The sequence below is a fragment of the Barbus barbus genome, assembly GCF_936440315.1.
Source record: "Barbus barbus genome assembly, chromosome: 7".
NCBI classification, from domain to species: Eukaryota; Metazoa; Chordata; class Actinopteri; order Cypriniformes; family Cyprinidae; genus Barbus; species Barbus barbus.
This window is the reverse complement of record NC_136735.1, coordinates 28430324-28455333: the sequence shown is the minus strand read 5'-3', so window position 1 is coordinate 28455333 and position 25010 is coordinate 28430324. Positions and strand designations below refer to the sequence as shown.

Genomic DNA, 25010 nt, shown 5'->3' with positions numbered 1-25010 from the left:
AGGGGTTTAAGTCTGGTTGTTTGACCCGCCCCCATAATTATAGACATCCATGTGCGTTGGTAACTGTTTTGATTCATTCAGAGTGAGCAAACGTCTACATTTTCCATGCAAGTTCACAGATGGCATACTTTATTGGACTTGCTGTTTCTCTGGTTTGGGTAATCCCGGTGAGGGAGTAGCACATCTCGCGATGAATGAATGAGAACTCGAGAATCTTGCACAAATTCTGTCATACCAACAACAATGGCCGCTGTGCGCAGACTAGGAGTCATATTTAGGAGTTTGTCGCTGTCGTCAGCTACACGGAATGCGCGTTTTCGTTCTCCGGTGAAGGAGAACCGATGCATACGCCGAGGAATAGCGGTTGCTGTGGGCATTGCGGCCGGAGGAGCTGTCTTGTATTATTATTATTCAGAAATGTGCGGATTCAGAGGGAGGAAAGCCCCGATAAATGGGTTAAGCTGTCGGGCTCTGCTGCCTTCACTACCCGCTGTAGCCGCCAAGGAGAAGGTATGACTGTTCCCACTGTTCTCAGTGCCACGTAACACTGCTTCCTATTAGTGCTTTTTTCCTGGCGTCAAATCTATGCAACTGCTAGTCGGACCGGGATTGTGCACTGTTATTAGGCTTTCATGCCTAATTGAATTGTTTTGCTTGCGCACACAAACAGTCTTAATGTTTGGATGACAATGCGCGTTTGTGAGATGCTGCAGCAGGAAGAAGGGCGCTTTCCTCAGTCATGGTGCTGAAATGACTGCGCGCGCGTTTCAGATCACATATCCGAGCGTCACGGTTGGTTAAAACAGCTATGTACCTATCTGTGCTGTATCATAGAGGCCTGTCAAACAGTAATCTGCACCCTATCAGCGTTGAGCTGTCTAAGTACAGAATTCTTTGGCACGTGCATATAAACATATTTTTGGGATTTTTGTTCCTTTGGCAGACAGTCAGGATTGGTTTCCATGGGCTGCCAGATGTTTTGGTCTGACTGTTCCACTTAGTAACTAAATGTTTTCCTGATTGGTGTGGAAACGTTGCAGTTCAAGTTTTATCATTCCCTGTGTGTGCATTACCACATTAAATAAAACTTTTATTTTACTTAATCGTATACATGGAGATAAAAGATTATGTTTCCCTATGTGTTTTACAAGTGTTATTTAATAGATTAAAATGTTAAGATCACTTTACACCTTAGAAAATAGCGTTATGCTGTGTATTCATGTCTTTGATGTACTGATATTTTTCAGAGCACATCAACAGTTTTTTTTCATATTTTTAATTAATACTGGCCATCAAAACTATAGAAAGCAAGTCTTTTTACCACATGATTCCATAGAGATTTTCATATTTTTTAATGTAAAACAAACAAAAAATGAATGTTACTACAAATTAAATTCAAAATATTTAAATACATACTTATTTTATGCTTGTATGTGTATAAAAAGTTATTTTAAAATTATTTCAAATTTTATTTGTAGTTATAAATACAATCTAAATATATTTTAGTATTTTAATATTCATATCTTAAATGAGATATTTTGATTCGGTTATCAATATGTGCCATACAGCAATAATGCACAAGCGTACCAGTAAAATCTTCAGTTTCATGAAACAAAAGGGCAATTGCATGTTGCCTTTTATTGACCTTTTGATGTCTGAACAAAGACAGTTTCACTACAATTAATAATTAGCCATTCAAACTTATAGTTTGTGATTCATGAATTTACAGAGATAACGACAATGGCTTTGAAAACCAGAAATATTAACAAATTGTATTGCTGGTCATTGGTTCTTACAGGCTCCACTGTTTGATTTTGATGAAAGTGACGTGTACATGTCGTCTCATGAGCATCGTTTCCGTCTCTTCAGCTCTGTGGAGTATGAGGGACAGCTGTACATGACTCCTCAGAACTTCATCGAGTCGGTCACCATGAGCGAACCCCGCGGTGAGTCACATGTTATTTTCTGATGTGAACGTGCTCCATCTAAACCCTAAAATTATTTTTCAAACAGCAGCAGACTGCAAAGCTGTAATAAAATCTGATTAGATGAACTTACCTCAAAATGACTAAACATGTTTGTTTGGGCTAATAATTGCATATCTTTCTTTATCGAAGTACTTGATGGTCTTCAAATCAACTAATGTGGTCCTCTCAAACCAATAAATCTAACGTGTTACAAATAGACTTACCTCAGATCGTTGTGTTTGTACATTTATTGTTTTCATTTAGAAGACACTTTTATCCAGCGACTTACACATGAGCAACAAAGAGATGTTTAGGTGTCCTTTTACTTATTTAGATAAGAAAAAAAAAATGACAAAGGGAAATGTGACAGGCTTCTTTCTCCGCAGTACTTCATAGTGCACAGAAAACAGCATCTTTATGGAGATGTAGTGTTTAATTAAATCATCATTGTGAATTAAATGGTTTGTTGTTGAGGCTTAATCTAATAAATGGATTGCCAGCATGCTAATGAATAAATATTAGAAACAAAAGTCATTAATGGGCCTTAATGGATCAGATCAAAGCGGTGCAAGAGAGCAACAGTAGTGCTTAGTGTTTACTTAGCTGGATTCAAACCAGGCTTTGAAGAGCATGTCTTGATAGACTAAATGTCATAATGTTCCACAGTAAACACAACAGGCATAGTGTCATGCAAAAAGAACGACATCCATTAATGCTACTGTATGCCTGCAAATCCCCATTGTTTGTACTCGCTCCATGTTTTGACAGATGTTGAGTATGAGTAGCAGGAGGCGAATATATTTCATTATTTTTATGTGTTTTAAAGATCATTTCATTAAATCCAAATAAGTTATACAGATCTCTAATAGAAAGGTTTCAAACAAAATATATTTGTTGTAGTTGTTCTGTGAGCCTAAATTGATTATTGCACATGCACCTGTGGAACAGTTCTTGAGACATTTATGGTTTACTGGTGTTTAAGATCTTGCAGCTGTCTTGGTGGAAGAGTGGAGCAAAAACACAGCAAAAACTGGCAAAACTGGTGCAGTCCATGAGGATGAGATGCACTGTAGTATTACAAAAATTAAATTTAAAAAATGTTTGCTCTCAACAATGCACAAAAACAGTTTTTGCATTATGTCTGAAGAAAAACTTGTAGGACAAGCAAAGCTCCATGGAGCTGGTTGCCATGAGAGAGCACAGGACTGTTTAGCCCAGCTCCTCTTCTGCCACTCTGAGAGTGAACTGTGTCTGTTAAAAAAAGAAAAAACAATGCTACTCCAAAAATCTTGTTTTGTCTGATTGTTAAATATTATGGGATGAAACCTCCATCCTGATCTTATCTCACTGGCCACCCTCTTTCTGTTTCTCTCTATCTGTTATCCTTAGTAAGGAAACCTTGGCGGTCCCTCACCAAACAGGTATGCTGTAAATCTATTCGTAATGCATGCTATGATAGCTCAGTTAAATTATTTATTATTTATAGATAATACTTAGGTTTGTGTTTCACTGTATTTACACTCCTGAGAGTGAATAATTTTTTCCATATAGTATGTTTTCTCATGATTTACAGGAGCTGGAGAAGATCTTGTCTGACACTCCACCAGTGTGGAAAGGAACATCTAAGCTGTTCCGGAACCTTCGGGAGCGAGGTGAGTTTTGCAATCCAGCTCATTATTTGAAACACTGTATTGGGTCATATCAAAGCAGTGAGTGTATATATGCAAAAATATGAAAGTAAAACAGCAATGGCTATCTTTCATAATATACACTACCATTTGGGGGTCGGTAAGATTGTTTTGAGGCTGCATTTATTTAATCAAAAACAGTAAAAACAGTAATGTTGTGAAATATTAATGCAATCTAAAATTACTGTTTTCTATTGTAAATATATTTTAAATAGTTATTTATTCCTGTGATAGTAAAGCTGAATATTCAGCAGTCATTACTTCAGTCTTCAGTGTCACACAATCCGTCAGAAATCATTCTAATATGCTGATTTGCTGCTAAAGAAACATTTCATATTATTATCACAATTAAAACAATATACGTGTGGCTTAATGTTTTTGTGGAAACTGTGATTTTATTTTTTTTAGGATTTGTTTTAAATAGAAAGTTCAAAAGAAATGCATTTAGAAATATTTTAAAAAATGATACTGTCACTTTTGATCAATTTAATGCAGCTTAAAATAAAAGTCTTGCTTTGAACAGTAGATATTATGTAAAAATTAAAAAGAAAAAGAAACCAGGTATAATTTTGTAAGTATTCTGTTCTTAAAAGTATAGCATAACCATGTCTTGTTTGTTTGTTTGTTTTTATTTACCATGATATCTTGTCCTTCTTTGAGTTATCTATTCCACGTAAAGACCATGTTATGTATATTCATTCACTATCAGTGTATTGTTGTATTGCCACCTGATACCATCAGTGTACTATGGTATCAAGTTATTTCTTTTTTTAAGAGCATGGGAAGACAGAAAAGGGGTAAAAATATTGTTTCTCAGTTTTGTGGAGGCTGTACAGAATCATATGAAGTATGATTCTTGAGTGGTGCTGAATTGTCCTCGCCATTCCTTTCTTGTTTTCTTTCTCTCTTGCTCTCTCTCAGTGGGTACCAGTCAAGCACCAGTTAAGCATGGGCCTGAGGCTTTCACTTCCTGTGAGCACTCCTAAAAATAGCTCAGTTGACTCTCTACGTCTCCCTCTCTCTCACTGTTTCCATTTCCTCTCATTCTCTCACTGGGACCAGTGCAACGTACATTCTCAAGGCAAAATACATACTTGCTGACCAGAACGGAGAATGAAACCTAAAAACAGAGTGTAAAATTGCATTAATACCTAAATAAATATTGTTGGAATAACTGCAAGATCGAGCAGTTCTTCAGCAGCAGAGCCAAAATTAAAGTATTTGCTCGTGGCGTACGTAGCAGTACTTGCTCACACCACCAGCTAATTCCCAGCGGTGATAATTATACACACACACACACTCCACCCTCTTACACTCCAGCAGGACTCTAAAAATAAACCCTCTGAATTCTGTTCTTCCTCATAGTAATTACAGTTTTTGAAATCATCACCTTAAATTGGCAGCGGAACATTTATCTTGTTGGTTTCACTGATGTGGAGCCATGCATCCAGCAGATGCTCGTGCACGAGAAGCTTCAGCTTGACACACCGTCTGAGCTCAAGCTGTGGTAATGATAGCATGCAGATGTTAACTGAGGAAGCTATGCTAACGAGATCCGTGAATGTGCTCTGGTCTCTAATGAGCAGTTTCTAAGAGGATGCAAACTCAAGTCTTAGTGAAGAGCTTGAAGGAGGCATGGGAAGTTAAAAATGTTGCGGTATGACTTTGAGCAAACCCTATATAGCAAGGAAATGAACACCAAGTAATGATTGTGTAATGATTTTGTTTTGTTTTGTTTTAGATGAGATGTATTTATTTATTAAAATAATACCCTGTCCTGCATTGTTTATTTTGTTTGAAATTATTTTGTAACTGCAAATATTAAAGTAGATTTATGAATTATGCATTATGCATTATAATAGCAACTATAAGGCTTCTCAGCTTTTTAAGAAACAATAAGAAAACTCCTTTTGTTCTTCATGTCAAGGGTCATTCTTCTCAGTTACTAGAAACTTACCAAGGGTTTCTAAATATCTTAAAAAGTCTTAATTCCCCCTTTCACAAATTAGGACCTTGAAAAGGTCTTAAATCAGAGCAGAAAGTCTTAAATTCATCAAACGTCACAGCATTAAATGTTGAATGCAGTTCAAAAATTGTTTTGTTTTCCAATACAAATTTCTAAACATTCTTAAATCAAGATACATTTGCTTGAGATGCACGATATGAAGTCTTGTTTCCTAAGAAATTAAACAAAATTGATTTATACTTGAAACTAAATATCAATGGGTATGAAAACGTGTTTTCTCTTTTCATGTTGCTGTATTATTTCCCTTAAATTTATTCCTTCAGTTTTCTTTACTTGGTCAAAAAAACATGCAGAAACCCTGACCAACCTGGACATTTTATGTGACATCTTCATCCTCATCTTCATCCTAAAGTTGAACTTGTGCAGTTTTGATTAATATCAGTTGAGAACAACTAATAATGTAAATGAATACCTTTTGGTGCTCTTTTGTGCTGTTTATTTATTTTATAACAAAAATTCTGCAAATATTTTCCATTACTGTTGTTATGCATCCAGATCAGGAACCAGACCTTTCGTCTCATGCCAGTTTTTTTTTTTTTTTTTTTTCGCATTATAAATTGAGAACGATTGGTATGTGAACCCTTAAAAGTATGAATCATCTCATACAAACACATCAGATTTGGCATTTAAACTCTAGGAGACAGACTTAGTATTGAGACCATATTGAAAAGGAATGAATGGAATGTAAAACTGCGCCTCTTCATTTAAGGGGGGCCCTGCTCAAAACAAAGATTTACTACATTTGTAAGCACCATGTAAACATTAACAACATGTCTGCAGATAAAAAGCCGTGTTTTACCAGTTTAAAGCAGCTTTTAGACATCTATTAATGTCTTCCAAATTTGTTTTAGATCGCCAGTGATAACCTTTGACCCCGAGTCTTCAACTCTTACGTCAAGCCACAGCATTCATAGTGGATTTTAAAGCAACAGTTGCCTAAAAATGAATATTTGCTCATCTTTACTGTATTATTTACCATGAAGCACAATAAGAGGTGTCAGAGTTTCAGATGATATTTGAGAGAGGAGCAGATTATCAGAAAATAACTCAATTATACCCAAATTTTCCAATCTGTTTGTCTGGAGCTGCCTTGCTCAGAGGACTTTGAATGCCTCTGTATTGCTTGAGTGAGTGTGTGAGACCGCGGGTGTTGGGTTGAATTTTCAGTGTCGGGTTTTCCTCCCGAAGGCACACAGGCAGTGTCCCGTAACACTCAGTCCACTCACCCTGAACTATCTCTATGCCTGCTACTGTCTCCATGTCCCCCTTCACACAGAAGCTGTGGAGAGGAACAATTCCAATGGAGGTGTAGGAAAACGTATCCCTTCTTCATGCCCTCCCCCAGTGCCTTTACATAACAGAACTTCCATCTTTCCATCAGCCCACCTCGCTTTGTCTCTTTTTGGCTTTTCTTTTGACTCTCACTCTCTCTTTCCTTCGTACTCCACTTTGCCGCTTTTCTCACGAGTCTAACAAAAGCAGGGACAGTTCCCTGTCTAAATGGGGCACATCTCCCAGTCCTGACGGATGCCTCTAGAACACCCTTATCCAAACAGAAGCCTTTGAACACAGCCTCCGTCTCCATGGCGGTCACTCACAGTGTCAAAGTCTTCAGCTTCGGTGTGTGGGCCAAACGAGGGGCAAATGTTGCCTAAATGTAGACGGACACTTTAGCCGAGAGGCACCTTTTTAGATGTTATCATCATGAAAGGGGGGATTACTTGTCCTTTTTTTGGAGCAGGACAAGAAGGGAAAAGGGTATGTGACTCCATCTATCTCTGGAGGCCCCTAGCTTTGAAAATCAGTAAACATTTTAATCCAATCTTCAGATGAGCCGCCTCCTGAGTTTTCAGTTTAGACAAAGAGTAAAAGAAAAAGGAGAGATTATAAAAAGGGAAGACGAGGCCATTTGTAGGTTGTTAGTGTGTTACTGTACATTAGCAGAATGGATGTGACCCTTTGATATCCTTTTTCAGGCATCATCGCTTACACGGAGTATCTCTTTCTGCTCTGCATTCTGACAAGTGAGTATGACCTCTGTCTCTCCATCTTTTCTCTCTCTGTCTCCTTCCTTAATCTTTCATTCTTAGCCCATGCTTTATTTTTCTGTGCCCCTCTCTTTTGAAATCAGAACACTATGCATGTATCCTATTTTAAACATGAATCAAAGATCGTTCTGGTCCATGGATGTTTTACATCTGTAGTGTGGCTCAGACCTCAGACAAGGCCCACCCAGACTCTCACCCTCACCCAAAAAAGTTGCTCTAAAACCACATTTTACTCACTGCACATTTAAAGTTTCAGATTTCAGGCCAAAGGAAGATTTTGCTGCTCAGAGGTTGCTCATTTAAATCTCAGGAGACTTTTTCCCTTACAGAAAAAGCACATGAACTTTACATGTGCAATCATAAATGGAAATATATGTGAAACACACGTAAACATGGGTTTCACACATTTATACCATGAAAATGTTCCAAAACGTTTCAAATGTTTTTCACATGTGATTGTAACATGTGATTGCACATGTGAAGTTCATGTGCTTTTTCTGTAATATCAAATAATTTCTCAGAAAATTATTTAGAATAAATATACAGTAAATACATATATTTGCATTATTTAAAGAGTATTCTTGAATTGACATAGAATTGAATTGACGTTTACAAGTTCACAAAATGGGCAAAGTATTTGCATTTTTGAAATAAATAGAAATCATTTAAAAGTAAATAAAGAAATGTCCTACAGGATCAAAAGTATACGTTTATCCTTATGCATATAGGCCTATATGAAGTTCCATGTACATTTGTAATCTAGACACAAATGAGACAAATGTTACATTGCACTAACTGTATAGAGAGATGAATGAATGTGGATAGCATAGCCCAGATAATTTAGTGATGGAAGAATTTGTGAGAAATATGAGTTCAATAAAATCAGACTTTGGAATCTTGGCAAATTTTGTGCCAAGAAGCACAGTTTGTTACATTGTTGAGATTTCTTCTGAAACATTCATGTGTGAGAACTTTATCTCAAGATAAAATGTCTGTGAAGTATAGGAGACTTCAGCAAAAGTCTTCCATTCACTATTTAGGAGGAATAACTGAGATTTTAAGTATTGTACAGGGTTGTCTATGGCCGTTTGACTAAGCTAGTGTCTTAAAGTAGCTGTAACACAGAAGCACGCTGCCTAAAATGTTCTCTCCTGCTGTTGCTTAGGCAACATAACAAAGTGAAGACATGTGGCTCTTGACGGGTTCAAAAACACATGAAGAGAGTGATGAAAGGAAAAGTGGTAAAAGCAAAAGTGTATTGCAAGTTCTTGGGGTGAGAACAGGTTCTTAGAAATGTGGGCCTCGCCTCTGATCTGATCATTGCTTTAGCCACCTAGTGGTTTAATTTGCAGTGCTTAATGAGCAAATACATTTCTACATTGTATTGTTTTATTGCATTTGTTCTACAACTTATAATACATTCTTTTCGCATCTATTCTTTAGAGCCTCATGCTGGCTTTAAGATTGCTTTTAATATGTTTGATGCTGACGGTAACCAGATGGTGGATAAACGGGAATTTCTTGTGGTGAGTTGATACATTTTTGATTCTAGCCCTTTGATTGTTTTTAAAAATAATTATTTGACTCACCATTATTTATTTCCTTCATTTTCTCTTCTCTGTTTCTTTTTATAGTTGCAAGAAATCTTCCGAAAGAAAAATGAGAAAAAAGGAAGAAAGGGAGATGCTGAAAAATCTGCTCAACTGGTAAGTTGAAATCAGAATCTTTGTTTATTACAATATTGTTTCTTACAAAGAATCTTTATTTATTACAATATTGTAATCTGTTTTTCAGTCCTAGTTCTCCCAAATTGTAAATTTTAAATTATAATCATGTATTTTACAAATTTGTACATTTAATAAAAAATGAAATCACGCAAATCAAAAACTATTTAGATGCATCCAAAATAATTTTCTCATAGAATATAAACCTCCTGAGTTTGATGGTCAACATTTCTGATGATTTTTCCTCCTGTCATTCAACCATTTATCAGGGGGAAAAAATTAGGGGTTCATACACTATTTTTTTAGGTGTGGACAGTATCTCACTGTTGCATATTAATTTTGTCACAAAGGTTATTTTTAAAGGTACAGTTACTGGATATGGCTTTATAAAGCTTATAGTTTGTTATGCCAAATCAGCAATGATCAATATTGTCCAAACAGTCAGTAAGTACTGGATAAGAGTTTGATCCAAAATCCAAAATGAGTTTTAGGGGTTGCTACTAGCTTCCATAAGCTGTTTCTTCAGAGCCAGGAAAATAATAGGATTTCATGAGATAAACAGGGTTCAGAAAGTTTATGGCATTAACTTGGAATACAGCCTCTATGGTTCTCCATTTACAACTTTCTCTGTCTTTTGTTCAATGTGATTGGAAATTCTTATTTAAAATGATCTCGATTTTGTTATTCTTCTGTGTAAATGGAAATGGATATTTTGTCATTACATGATAATGTTTGTTTATGTTTTCTCCCATGGCAACCAATATCAGGGCAAACATGACATGGGGCACAAGTGTTATTTTAAATGCTGCAAATGTACAATGATCCAGTTATTAAGGTCATATTAATCAAACCTAACAGTGGGATTAAGATGCTTGTTTGTCAGATGACTGTGGGATAAAAGTATTGCCATTTTGTGAAAACTTAATCAGAGGTATTTGTAAAGAGATCATATATACTTTGTGTAAATTTATTTCAACACATCATTACTAAATTATATCATGTTCTGCATAAGATATAGAAGAAGTGACATCCATTCACACTCACTGGATTCAGCTCTCTTTGAAATAACTTGGAGTGAGATAGTGGTAACATGTAATTAGTGATGTTTGCATAAGTATTTATTTTGCTCATACCTGGGGTTAGTGATATAACCCTAACCTAAGTATTAAACTTGGCTGTTGAAGAGGAGTTGTGTTATATCTAGGGATGCACTGATATAAAATTTAAAGTTTAGGGGTCAGTAAGTTTTTTAAGAAATGACTACTGTTACTCAACAAGGACATAATTTGATCAAATGTTACGATTTTTCGTAAATATTTTCAACATTGATAAGAAATGTTTCTTCAGCATATTAGAAGGATTTCTGAAGGATCATGCTAATAATACATTACATAATAATAAATTAAATAAAATATTAAATAAATACATAAAAATATATAAAAATAGAAAGCGGTTATTGCAATAAAATTTCACAATATTTATTTTTTAAATGCACTAATGTACTTTTGCTCAAATACAGCCTTGGTGACCATAAGACCTTCCAAAAAAATAATAAAAATACGTACTACCCCCAAACGTTTAAATTCTTTAATTTAATAGTGTGTGTGTGTGTGTGTGTGTGCATCCCTATTTATTACTTTTGATAAGAATTACAATTTTCTGCTTTAGCCAGATGACAAATTGGGTTATAAATCCCATTGATGGCCATTGACCAATGGACCTTAGCCATATTTTGACAACACCCTAGCGCTAGAACACCTTAACAACTGCAAAACCACGACAGCCTAGAATCATAACTGCGAATTTTGCACAGGCAAGCACCATTCACATTATCTTCAGAAAATGTACAAGAATATATATATGGGATACTCAAAATCCCCTATGTATATATATATATATATGTATATATATATATATATATATATATATATATATATCCTAAAAACATCTGAGTACATTTGGCCATCCACTGTAAACTCCCTGCAGACTTATATCTGTATTTGTTTTGCCTGTTCCGGATACATAACCCTTCTTATCTCATTCACGTGTCCAGTTTCTCAAGGGCTGTCTGAGAGGGAGCCAGTCGCGGCATCCCCTCTTGGAAGCTTGCGAAAGTGTGCCAACTGTCCTGTGGTTAATGCACTTTCTATTCTTTGCATGTTTAACCTGTCTTTGTCCATCTCTTCTTATGTCGTTCTCTCCTTCCTCTCCTCTTCCGCATGCTGTGACCTCTCCTCTCGTCTCTGTGTAGAGTATGCAGCTCTATGGATATCAGGTCGCCCCCGTAAACAGCGTATGTATCACCCCCGGCCCTCTGACCTGTGAACTATAACCTCTGTGTGAATCTTGAAATCATGGCAGGAATGATGGGAGAATGACAGAGATCTGCAGATGACTGAATGAAAATGTGAAGGGAGGTGGAATGGACCTCAGAGGTCAGAGAGCATGTGGGTGTTTTGCCACAATCAGTCTAATTTGATTCTTATTGATTTTAGTTTCTTTAACCACAACGTGTCAGTTACAAACTTCATCAGTGGGCTATAAAGAACAGGTCTGGGTAAGAGTAGGTGGAGTTTTTGGTGTAAAATGTGTTTTCTATTGAGCCAGCTCCAGAGTCTTTCACATTCACTTATTAAATCACTTACATTACATCTCTCAAATGAGATGTTGAGGGTGTTTCTTCTAGACTACAATGAAATTAAAGGGACATTTAAAAAGTCAGAGATTTCAGTATGAACCGCATTAATGGATTTATGCTATCATTATATACACTACCATTCAGTGTGAAGTCAATAAGATTTTTAAATAATTTATTAATATTTTATTCAGCATGTAAATTGATTAAATGTGCAAGTGAAGACATAACATTCATAATGTCCCAAAATAATTCTAATTCAAATAAATGCTGTTTTTTTTACTTTATATTCATCAAATAATCATGTAATAAGGTATCAAAAAAGCACAATCATGTGACACTGAAGACTAATAATAGAAGACTGTAGTAATGGACTAATAGCTGCTGAAAATTCAGTTTGCCATCACAGTAATATATATGATATTTAAAATAGAATAAAATAGAAAGCAGTTTTTTAATTGTAATAAATAAGATTTTACAATGTTACTGTTTTACTTTTGATTAAATAAATGCATTGGTTGATGACACTGCAAATAACAGAACATATAAATGAGGACATACTAAAAATGTATTTTATTTTTAAATAAAGTTCATTCTAATTACTATAGACTAACACACAAAACATTTTTACAATTTTACAAAATGTATTATCATTATTTTTTATTAATGATGGACAATTCTGTTCTCACAAAAACAAAAGCATCCACTTTCACATATTCAGATCAAGTACATACAAGAGTTTCCAAGAAAGCCCTCCTGAGCTGGTGATCGTTTTTTCCAGTTCTGTGATGTTTGGATAAAGACACTTTTGTATATCTGTGAATCCCAGAGAGTGACAGAGTGAAAGACAAGGGTCTTCATTGTCTATTAAAGTGGCTCCTTGCAGCACAGGACTGATGAGAGAAATATATTTCCTGTTTTCCTTAACTTGATGTGTCACTATTAGTGTCTCTCAGCCTCTGTATAAATAAAACTGATGATAAATCATTGAATTATTGAATGCACATGCTGTCATGATGTGAAATGCATATGCAGTCATTTGCAATTATGCAACAGTTCAGAATCAGTTATTATGCTTATGTCATGGTTACTCTGTGTGTTTATCACAAGAAAAAAATACTCTCCGCCAAAAAACCCTTTCTTGTGCCAGTATATTGCTTAAGCCTGGGCCACTGTTATTAGTTCAAAAGTGTCTGGAAAGAACATGGTGAAATGATATGGATCTAAAATAAACCTGAAATTATGACTGATCCAATCATAATCAAGATTTTGTGTTGTGGTATTAACTGAATACTGTGAGTGAATGATGACACTCATGAGCCATTTCACAAAAGATTCTGTAACTGATATATTGATATATATGTTGATAAAACCTTTCAATCTTGGGTAATCTCCCAGATTTTTTTCTTTTAATTATTGATCACTCACATCATAGCATTTGGCTAACATCAACAAGTCCCCTCTCCCAATCTTCATATAAATTTTTCATACAGTATATTTAATCGGTTTAGGTTGATAAATTTGCTATATATTTTTCATGATTGAGAAAAGGACTGAGAGACCACCTGACACATCCTCTTATTAACCATGTCTGTCGAAGCTAACATGATAACAGCTTTCCATCTCATGCTAACCCCTCTGCAGGTGCTAAAAAAAGAGAGTCAGGAGTTTGTGCCCAGGAGCTACTGGGACATGCTGAGACGTGGCGCGAGCCAAGCCCTGTTTTCTGACCTGGCAGAGGTACAGCCGTAGCCCTCTGTCCTCCAGTCTCATCCCATGTATTTATTTGTCCCTAGCCATCCTTAACACAGTGGAAAAGGTACATTGTAACTGTCATTCCCCCCTTCCTGTTTTAGCATCCCAACCGTATAACATCATTGTCATTTAATGACCATGAATGATGTATTTTATCAACTGTTGATATTCTAGTAAATCTGTTTTTGATGCTTCACTCCAAAAATCAATCAATCAACCATTCAGTGTTTTTGCCTTGTTTTTCAGTAAAAACACAGAAACATGCTAAACAAGATACGTTTGTTGTTATAAATTCACTTGATAAGAAAAAAAATGTCTGCCTTTCAGTGAATGTCTTATTTTTTTAATTATAAGAACAGAAGTGTATTTTCCAAAAACTCAGATTAAACAATATATACAGTATATATATATATATATATATATATATATATATATATGCATATCTTTTTTGAGTTTAAATATTAAAAACCTTCACAGTAGTAAGATATAAAGCCACAAATTGCTAAAAATATATGTATATTTATCAGTGTTATTTTAGTATTATTTATATACTTTTATCATTTTTATTTAGTTATTTTGAACAAACTATATGTTTGCATTTAATTTTCATTTTAGTTTAGTATTTATTTTATTATGGGCTCTTGTCATTTATATGTGTGTGTGTGTGTGTGTGTGCGCGCATTTTTGTGACAAATTTGTATAATGACACAGGTATGACACCGGTATTACAAGGTAAAGGTGACTTTTCAGGACATTGACCCATGTCCCCACTTTTCAAAACGCTTATAAATCATACAGAGTGAGGTTTTTTGGGAAAGTTGAAATGCACAGTCTCCTGTGAAGGCTAAGTTTAGGTGTAGGGCAATAGCACATACAGTTTGTACAGTATGAAAACCATTACGCCTATGGGATTTCCCCACTTTTCACAAAAACAAATGTGTGTGTGTGTGTGTAGGTTTCGGTTTCACGTTTAACATGCTTTTTTTTACAGGGAATTGCAAAATGGCTTTGTTAATGCTTAATCAACTGTTTTTGTAATTTCGTCATATCAATGTCTGTGTTTAGTTGTTTTTCTGATATTTTGCATGTACAGTCTTTGTGTTGAACCGACTGCGAATAATAACATAATGTCGTAAGTGCTCTCAGCAGGCAGGCAGGCACATTAAAGGCTTTTGTTTGTACACCGAATATGTCAGAATATGTCTGCTCATCCTGATGGTGTGTTTGTGTTCTAATGGCTAATAGAGGGCGTCTTTAGGAAGCAGTAGTTTAATGATTGTGGAGAGCTGTGTGCAGATGCCCTGTATTTACTTAGTCTGTTATTCACAATGAAAGGGTAATTTCAGCTTGGCTTCCTCAGATGACACAGCAGTTAGACAGGCCTGTTTGTCTGAGTTGACAACTGCAGGGTACCAGACATTGTGTGTTTGTGGGCTAAAGGGCGCATGCTAGCATGTGTGGAAGTGTGATTGGGGTTACTCATCTTAGAAGTCGACAGCAGTAATCACTGTTTTTACCGCTGTTTTTAGATCAAAGAGTAGAACGCTTCAGGCAGTGTCTAAGTCACACTGTGGGCCTTGCTGTGGTGTTACATAGAATGATGACCTCACATTAATGGTTTCCTGTAACCACAGTGTTGTGATGTCACTCTTCCAGCAGATTGATGATGAAATTGTGAAATGAGAAAAACAACTATAAATGTTTTAGATAAAAGAAAGATTTGTTTATTTATCCGTTTCTGTCACATGACTTTTCTGCTCATCTGCCATATTTATGACCATCAGCGGGTAAAGTAATGGGGGTCAATTAAAAAACACATAAACAAAGATACCAATAAAATAATACCCAGAAAACATTTTACAGATCTAAAGTTAAAATAGAACCTACCAAATTTAACATTTGCGGATATTTATTTAATCTACACTGAAAAAAAATGGTGTAGGATTTGAATCAATTATTAGTCTTTGCTAGTCATTTATTTTTTATTTCAGTTATGGTTTTAGTTCAGTTTTTCCAGTATTTTAGTATAATAAATAAATATATTTAGCATATATAATATTCTACCAAATCTGCAATATGTATATATTTGATCTACACTAAAAAAAATGAAAGGTGTAGAATTACTAACTATTTTCACTCAGGAATTGATAATAAATAATTGCACGAAAGAAGTTGAAATACTGAAATAGTATTTTCTTATAAAACAGTAATCACTGTTTTATATACAAATATATGAAATTATTTTTGTGTGCAATCCATCTTTGTATACTGTCGCTATGGATTTTCCCCATGATGGTAAAAAATATATGACATTTTTGACACGTCATTGGCAGCTACCTTTAAAGGCAGCATCCTAACCAGTATGGAACCTAATAAGTGATTAATTTAGAGCGTTCTTGCATAAGTAGCAAGTAACTGTTAAGGGTCACTTATACATGCATTACACTAATAATGCTCCTCACCTTACACTTACAGTTGTAGTCCAACAGAGTTGCAATGTTGTAAATGTGCATAAAAATAAATAGCATGAATAGGTGGAACTGCTTTTTTGTAGAATCTGCTAAATTTCCTTTCGACATTCGACTAGGAGAAGCTGCAGTGAATTGGAATGTATGATGCTTCCTTTGAATTTAGCTAAAACAACCTATTTTAGAAGACAGCATACTTGTATACTTTTAACTTCTGATTTTAACTTCTACAATGCTTTTGGAACAGTCTCTTGTATGGAAGGCTGTTAATGAATGAATAAAAAGGTATTTGCTTTATTTATCACAATTGTTTTATATCTCACAATTGGGATTTTTTTTATTTTAAACATTATTTCACAATTATGGTGATTCTATTCTGTTGTATTGTATTCTGTTCTATTCTGGAGACAGACTTCCATAATTTTGGGATCAGAGCTGAACATTTCCCCCCTGGTTTACAGTCACCTTTTACAACGTTGTGCTATTTTAATATTATGTTGATAAAACACCAAACCTCTATGACACTGAATCTATCTGGCTAGTGTAAAAGAATCATTGTTTTTCTCTTTATAACTACCCACTGGTTGTATCTCCATGGATAGGATTTTAAGCTAGAGGTACAGCATGGAATTGCATTCTGGCCCGCTTAATTGCACAGAGGCCCGTAACCATGAGAAGCGCTGTTTAGAGTTTATGCCTGGTTGTACCTGGTCTAAGCATGATAGGCTCTTCTTGCAGATGAGGGTGAAGCATGGGTAGAAAAGAAAAGAAAAACAACCTGGATTTGCACCTTTCCGCCACCATCTTCCAGGTTTTTGGATGCCGTGCCACTGGCAATTTGTTTGTTTTTGTTTTTTTTTACTGGTGAATGAACAACATGAGCTTTTCCTGAGCTCCACTTGATAAAAAGGATTCACGATACATTCGAGATAGCTCAAATTGATCTTGAACTTTAGCGTTAAGGTGTTTAAACAAACTGAAGATCGTCTCTAGAGAAGGAAAGGTGGAATTTGCTCATGTGTGCATTTCTTTCACAAATCTCTTGCAGATGCGCTGTGTGAAAGTTTTCTGCAGAAATGCATGTGATATGGATGCTTTGTTTTTGCTTTTGTTGTCATGTCTTGGTGTACTGTATTTTCACTGTTTACATCTGGTACTAATGTCCGATTTTTACAAGCGATTTTTGTGAACGGCTCTCTTAAACCACATTCAGTTGTAATTGAATATACCAGATGTATACAGGGGGTCTGTATGTACACAACTGGCATGTTTGTGTGCATTTCTCTGTATCATTGCTCTTTGTGTTTTTGTTTTAGTCTAATATACAATCTTTATGCCATTCTCACCCACTTATGGTATAAAGATCTGCACGTCTTCTCAGAACATGTCCTATGTAGGCTCAGGAGAGAAATTATAAATGGATGCATACTTTTAAGGGCTGGATGGCTGGTACTCTGAATGGCTCAGCAAGCCTATGATGGACTGATTTCTTATTCCAGAGACGGATTTTTGTCATAGTTTCTTCTTTCTTGTTTTGCTCTCTTTACTGCCACTCCTCACCAATCGCAGCGTGCCGACGAGAACATGATGATTGACACCACTCTGCTTGTGCACTTCTTTGGCAAGAAGGGAAAGGCAGAGCTAACGTTTGACGACTTCTACAGGTATGACAACTTGAGCTGAACTCTAAAAACATGCCACTAATTCATCTCCACTTGGCAAGGATGGATGCATGAGAACTAATGTCCATCAAGCAGGTAGAGGGAGATGTTAAAGTCAGTTAACAGCTTTTCCTTACAGGATGTGGCATGATAAAATGACAAAAGTTTTTAAAAACATCTCTTATGCTCACTAAGGCTGCAAACTGACTCTGACTCTTATTGCGGTCATTGCTCTTTCAGATTTATGGATAATCTGCAAACTGAGATGTTGGAGATTGAATTCCTGACCTATTCCAAAGGCATGACCACCATCAGTGAGGAGGACTTTGCACGAATCTTGCTGCGCTACACTAACGTAGAAGATATCCGCAGTTATCTGGAGAATGTGCGGCAGTGCATACCTGATGAGAAGGTAATGAGTAACGTCACCTGGCCTCTAACTTCATCTGAAATGAAGGTGTAGGACAACTGTGACGACCACCTCCCCCATGCTCACACTTTCACCCAACATGTTACTTCTCCTCCCAAAAGCATTACATGGTTCAACACTTGGAAATTGTATATTAAAAATACAACTACAAATAAATTTTTACTAACTTGCACATATATTTGTTCTATGCATGTATAAAGTTCTCTTATTCAGCCCAAAAATACACACATTTCCACACCTTGAGTGCTCATTCACACTTGAATGCTCAAGGGCCCCATAGTGAGTGTGGGACACTTGCATGTAAACTGCAGTTTAATCTTATAGTCTCTCTGTTCTCATCTCTCTACAACTTAGGTGACTAAACCTTTTGATCCTGCAGATGGCCATCTTTCTTACTATTACCATGTTTATTTAAGAAGCGAGTGTCAAACTCAAACATTGTAGTAAAGTGGAACTGGTCTTTTCTCAGGCCCAATAGTTTTAAAGGAATAGTTAACTCAAAATTAAAAATATGCTTAAAATTATTATTTTTACTATTTCTATAATGTAAAGAACTTTTTCTTTAATGTAAATGTTATATTATGTGTCTCTTTGTGGTCTATTTTTTATTTGTTCGGTGTACTGTACTGTGCCCCTATATTAATTCTTAAAAATAAAAAAAACAGGCTCTGTTCAAACTGTATATTAATCCAATCGTTAATGACTGTCAGAAGAAACCTGATCCCTTTTTTCCAGATATTATCATCAGTATCCAGTATATCTATATCCAGGGTGCGAACTATGGGGGAGCTAGGGGGAGCTCAGCTCCCCTTAATAAGACATGGGCTCCCCTGAAAACGTGATTTGTGAAATTTTGGGGGGTCTCAAAAAATATTGACAATATGTTATTTTGACGTGCAATTTCAGTTTTGTGTAATGTGATCATCGTGGATTATTATGTTTAAAATTGCAAAAATATCATTCATTCATGCATGACGGTGATTTAAACCTAATTCACTTGAATAAAGATAACTATACATGCTATTCTTGTCATGAGCATCAAGGTGTGGGGGCGCTGCAGTGCAAATTCATTCCACTCATGTTTAGTACGTTAACTCAAAGATTCGTAGAAAAATATAAATGTTGGATTCAGTCCTTGAAATCCATTCTGCAGTTAGCATCATATAGCAAAAAGAAAAACATATGGCAAAAAGAACACAAGGCAGTTGAATGGCATGACCGATTCACCTGCCCCCACCCCCGGTAATAAAAAAAAATAAAAAATGTGGGCTCCCCCAAAGTTCACAGTATAGTTCGAACACTGTCTATATCGATTGCTGTAATGATGCATTTGCTATATAGTAATGGTGTAATATAGTCAAAGAAGGTCTTACACACAAGATGCAGGGTTCCAGCTCTATTACAGTGTACAAAAACTTCCTGTATTCTCTCTGTTATCCCTGTTTATCACACACTGGAAGAAAGCAGAGGTTTGTCCCTGCCAGAATGATTCGTCGTCCCACAGTTCTTGATCAGATTGTGTTTTGTTTGGATTTGCCTTTTATTTTGTGTTTCAGTTGTTTTCCTTCTCTTTGATTTTTTGGCACATGTTCAAGAAAGTAAATTCCCTTTACTTTCAACCAACTAAGATTATCTTGTTGTGAGAGCTTTCAATATATTTCTTGAGTTTAAATTATATACAGTGGCCCCAAAAAGTATTTGGTTGCTTCATCCACACTTAAAATATCTATCTATCTATCTATCTATCTATCTATCTATCTATCTATCTATCTATCTATCTATCTATCTATCTATCTATCTATCTATCTATCTATCTATCTATCTGTCTGTCTGTCTATCTATCTGTCTATCTATCTATCTATCTATCTGTCTGTCTGTCTGTCTGTCTGTCTGTCTGTCTGTCTGTCTGTCTGTCTGTCTACTATCTATATACCTACTCTACCTATCTACCTTTGTACAAGACTATCTACCTGTTTACCAGGCTACCTATCTACCTGTCTACTATTTGTCTGTCTAGCTACATGTTGATGTATTTGACTACCTCCCTACCTGTCTACCTATTGTCTACCTGCCATTCTACCTAACTACCTCTCTAGAATGCTACCTACCTACTTGTCTATCTACCTATGTGTCGACTTACTTGTCTACCTCTTTACATGCCTACCCTACCAATATACCTGTCTACCTACTTACCTGTCTGTTTATCTTCCTGCCTGCCTGTCTACATACTTACCATACCTACCTGTCTACTTACCTACGTATGTACTTGCCTATCTACCACGCTGTCTACCTACCTACCCTTCTTACCTGTCAACCTACTTGTCTACCTCTCTACCTACCTACGTTCTTATCTGTCTACCTACCAACTTGTCTCTACCTACCTGTCTGTCTGTCTGCCTATCTATATATCTGTCTATAATTATATATAATGAAATTTCTTCATTATAAGTGAAGTGTCCAAATACTTTTTCGCCCACTGTATTTGTGTGGGTGTGGGGTGCGTTTGTGCTTGGGGCAAAGTTTGTGTTTGAATACAGATTGTCATGCTGTTCATCTATTGAGGGTCACCTGATGTAGGCTGCTCTCTTCTAGCTCTTTCCCAGTCCTATCTGAGGGATCTGTTTGTGTTGAGGGTATTAGGTTTTCGGGCCCCTTTGAGCAGTTTGTACATTTGGCTAGAATGACTTCACCCTCCTCTCAAATTCCCACGGAATAGACCCTAAACTCACTTTTATGGCATTTTATGGTTTTCCACCAGAGTGCCGAGTCCTGAACTCAATCCAACAAAATCCAGCTTTAAACATCAAATCTACTCAACAGTTAAGCCTAATGTGTAACTAGAACTATGTTAAATACTCACCAGAGAGGTTTATGTGGATTACCATAGCTGTGACAAGCCTTTCCTGTGTTTGTTTAAGGTATTTTCTACCTCATTACCCTTTATTTTTTTTCTAAAACCAAAAAACAGATCTGTGTTAATACACACTGACACCCTCAGGGGAAAGATTTAATCATAGATTTCATTTTGACAGGCAGGACAATATGCTGCAGTATTCTATGCATTCAATTCTAAAATTTTAATTCCTGTCATCTTTTACTCACCCTCATGACATACTTGTATCTTTTTCTTTCTTCTGTGGAACATGAAAGAAGATATTTTGGAAAATGTATTGGGTGCTTTTGTCCATGTTCTGTCAAATGTTATAAAGATATTAAGTTTCACAGAAGAAAGAAATGTAGGGTTTGAACAACATGAGGGTGAGTAAATGAAGACACAAATATAATGTTTGGGTGTACACTGTAAACTACTGTTCAAAATTTTGGGGTCAAGTTGTTGTTGTTTTTTTCTTTTATTCATTAAACTGATTAAACTGATTAAACAGTTCTTTCGTTTCAAATAATAAACATGTTTCCACAGCATCAAATCAGCATATTATGATTTCTGAAGGATCACGTGACCCTGAAAATTGGTGTAATGCCTGCAGGAAATTCAGCTTTGCCATCACATAAACAAATCAAATTTATTTTTAAAACGTATTCAAATAAATATAAAAATGGGTATTTTGAATTGTAATAATATTTCAAAATAATGCTATTTTTCACTAAATAAATTCAGCCTTGGTGAGTATAAGAGACTTCTTTTTAAATAAGATCCCAAACTTTTGAGCTGTTTTTAAGACATTCTTGGTGTTCTGTTGTCAGTCAAATTGCAAGTTATCTCTTTGATTCCAGTCTATGATGTCATGCTTGTTTTCGCTTCTCCACATTTAGACAGGCCGACAATTTTATGACATTGTGCTGTAAAATGACTCATGCCTTTCATCGTCGCATGTATCATTGTGAGCAGTGTGGCAGAGCACAAAGAGCAGAACACACATCAGCAAACAAGCATGAGTGGCACAGCGTCTGATTTCTTTTGCATATATCAAAATGTTGATTTCTTTTTGTCCATCATTGCATTCGTCTGTTCAGTACAGATTCGCTTGGATATGAAATGTGAATTGTGCTTGTGGATTTTGTGTGATGTCATGACGCTCACAGAAATGGAATATAATGTAATGTCAGTTTATGGCAGCTGTGTCTTTTTGCTCTTTTCTTTCATGATCAGGGCATCACCTTTGAAGAGTTCAGGTCTTTCTTCCAGTTCCTCAATAACCTCGAAGACTTTGCCATTGCCATGCAGATGTACAACTTTGCCTGTCGTTCCATTGGACAAGGTGAAATACTTTGGACCTGCCACTCTATACTCAAAGTACTATAGTACAGATTAAGAAAACCAAAAAATTTGCTGATCCTGTTACATTAAATTTGTGGCATCTGAATGCGTCTCTCTCTGTCTTCCAGATGAATTTGCTCGGGCAGTGTATGTTGCAACAAGCCTTAAGCTGACCCGTCACCTCGTTAACACCATCTTCAAGATATTTGATGTGGATCATGATGATCAGCTCAGTTACAAAGAGTTCATAGGTATCATGAAGGACCGGCTGCATCGTGGAGGCAGGGTAAGAGAGGGGTGTAGGGGAAAGAATGGTGCATCATCTTTAACATCACTGAGTTATTACAAGCGTTCCAATGTAATTGTAAGAGGTGCAACTATAGCGCCACCTAGTGTTAAGTGGTTATATCTGTACAATGAAACCTATAGCTTCCTGATTTTTATCATTATTGTTAGGACTACTTCTAATCGCAACATTTTCTTCTGATAATGTACTATCAGAGCAAATTTGTTTCTGTAGCATTAATTTAGTATTTTGTTTTTGTTTTTTCTTCATATTTTTTCCATGTAATTTAGCTAGTTGTTTGTTGATAGTATATAAGTTAATATTCTTTGATATAAATGTTGTCTCTTTCTGCAGGGCTATAAGGCTGTAGAGCGTTTTACTTCATTTAGATCATGTCTGAAGAAGGAATTGGCAGGCAGATAAGTATATACATACACACTACCATTGAAAAGTTTGAGTTGAACTTGAATTATTATTATTTTTTTATGTTTTTCATAAAAGTAAACTTATGTACACAAATAGTACAATAGTAACACTGTAAAATATTATATTATATTATATTACATTTAAAAAAACTTTTGATCAGTTTAATGCATCCTTGCTAAATAAAAGTATTAATTTCATACCCCATACTTTTGAACAGTATTGTATACAGTCTTACCATCTTTGTTATATATTTTGTACAGGAAAATATTTATTTAATGAGTGAATATTTGAAAAGAAAAGGTTTTAATAGTTCTCTTCCATTTTCCTTTGCACCAGGTGAATGACAATCAGAGACATGGCTTTTCTTTCTCAGAATGAAACAGATTTTTCTGCTCTGGAAATGTTTGAGAGAGAAGACATAGTGCTAGAGATTCCATCATGAAATCTACCTCCTCCTTTTCTGATTTTGAATCCTTGGGAAACTTGGGATAGTGTCTCTGCAATAAGCGCTCTGCACTGCATGTTCTAATATCTGTACAGGCCTGCATGATCAAACTTGATTCTATAATCAGCTATTAATCTATTAATAATTTGCATGTAACTTGGATGGCATATCTCTCTGCTGTGTATCTGAATTTCAGCTGGTACAATTTTTGTATGTTTTGAAGTTGCACATGGGTGTCTTGGCAAAGTAAATAGATCATTTTCATGCATTTTTAATAGAAATGTTTTAAGCAAGATTATTGCCTTTTATTCGTTATATTTATACTATATTATATTGCATCATACCGTAGATTTCATTATGCCAATTACAAACAAAGCTATCTTTTTCCATTTCCAGCATTGTTTAAAACTTACTGAATCAAAACAGTAATACTTTATGGCAATAGGCTACCAAAATCATAAATTGGGTTTGAAAGAGATTATGTAGCTCATGTAGCATTAAGCCCAATAAAGAACATTGCCTTAATCTAAAATTGTTATTTTCTCACTCAATATATTTTGGAACAGGTATGAGTGTACAAAGATTGTACAAGATTGACTGGCCATCTGAGGCAATCTAAGTACGCTTTTTAAGACTGTACTGTAATGCAAGCACTTAACAAATACAGACTTGATGTTCCATATTATGCAAGTCAATAAAGTGGTTTCAATATGCAAACTTCTCACTGTGTTTTCAAGGTTGTTGTGTCCAATGATTCTGAATGACACATAGTATACGTATAATCTTCATATAGTCCGTACAGACAGGTTCTTATATTATAATATTATTTCTCCATGGATGTATTCGATGCCTATTTAAAACATATGTATAGGAAAATTAATAATCTGCTCCTTCCGTGGAATTTTGAAACGTGCTACTGGCTGTATTTGGTTATTAAATTTATCTTAAGGACATATGTCTTCAGAATACCGCAAGTGCTGTTTTCTGGTTTATAACAAATGTTCAAAAATGACCTGAATGAATAGAAATCTGAAGAGTTTACGCTCTTGTCGGAATCTTTATAAAGAGTGGGCGGTTTCGCGTCGGACATTTGTTAGTGCTGTACCAATTCACGATAAAACCCTACAGACACATGTTAACTTAAATAAAATGTATATTCTTTATTTACTGTTATTTTTAATATGTATTTGTACATTATGCTTGTGTTTGAAAGTCTAAAATACGATGTTCTGTCT

At 35.6% G+C, this 25010-nt stretch overlaps 1 protein-coding gene across 3 annotated transcripts; it reads left to right on the top strand.

Moving 5' to 3' along the window:
- Positions 1–223: 223 nt before the first annotated feature.
- micu3a (mitochondrial calcium uptake family, member 3a) lies at positions 224–24496 on the top strand. Of its 3 annotated transcripts, XM_079421114.1 has the most exons (15): positions 238–510; positions 1799–1946; positions 3357–3388; positions 3541–3619; positions 7658–7705; positions 9173–9255; positions 9364–9435; positions 11705–11746; positions 13733–13828; positions 17881–17975; positions 18213–18384; positions 22511–22619; positions 22747–22904; positions 23259–23327; positions 23667–24496. In XM_079421114.1, exons 1-14 carry the CDS (start codon positions 244–246, stop codon positions 23325–23327), a joined length of 1470 nt encoding a protein of 489 aa, XP_079277240.1. In that variant the 5' UTR covers positions 238–243; the 3' UTR covers positions 23667–24496. The 3 variants fall into 3 exon arrangements, with proteins under 3 accessions (XP_079277238.1, XP_079277239.1, XP_079277240.1); XM_079421112.1 differs by lacking the exon at positions 11705–11746 and having other exon boundaries at positions 224–510; XM_079421113.1 differs by lacking the exons at positions 11705–11746; positions 13733–13828 and having other exon boundaries at positions 224–510.
- Positions 24497–25010: the final 514 nt, after the last annotated feature.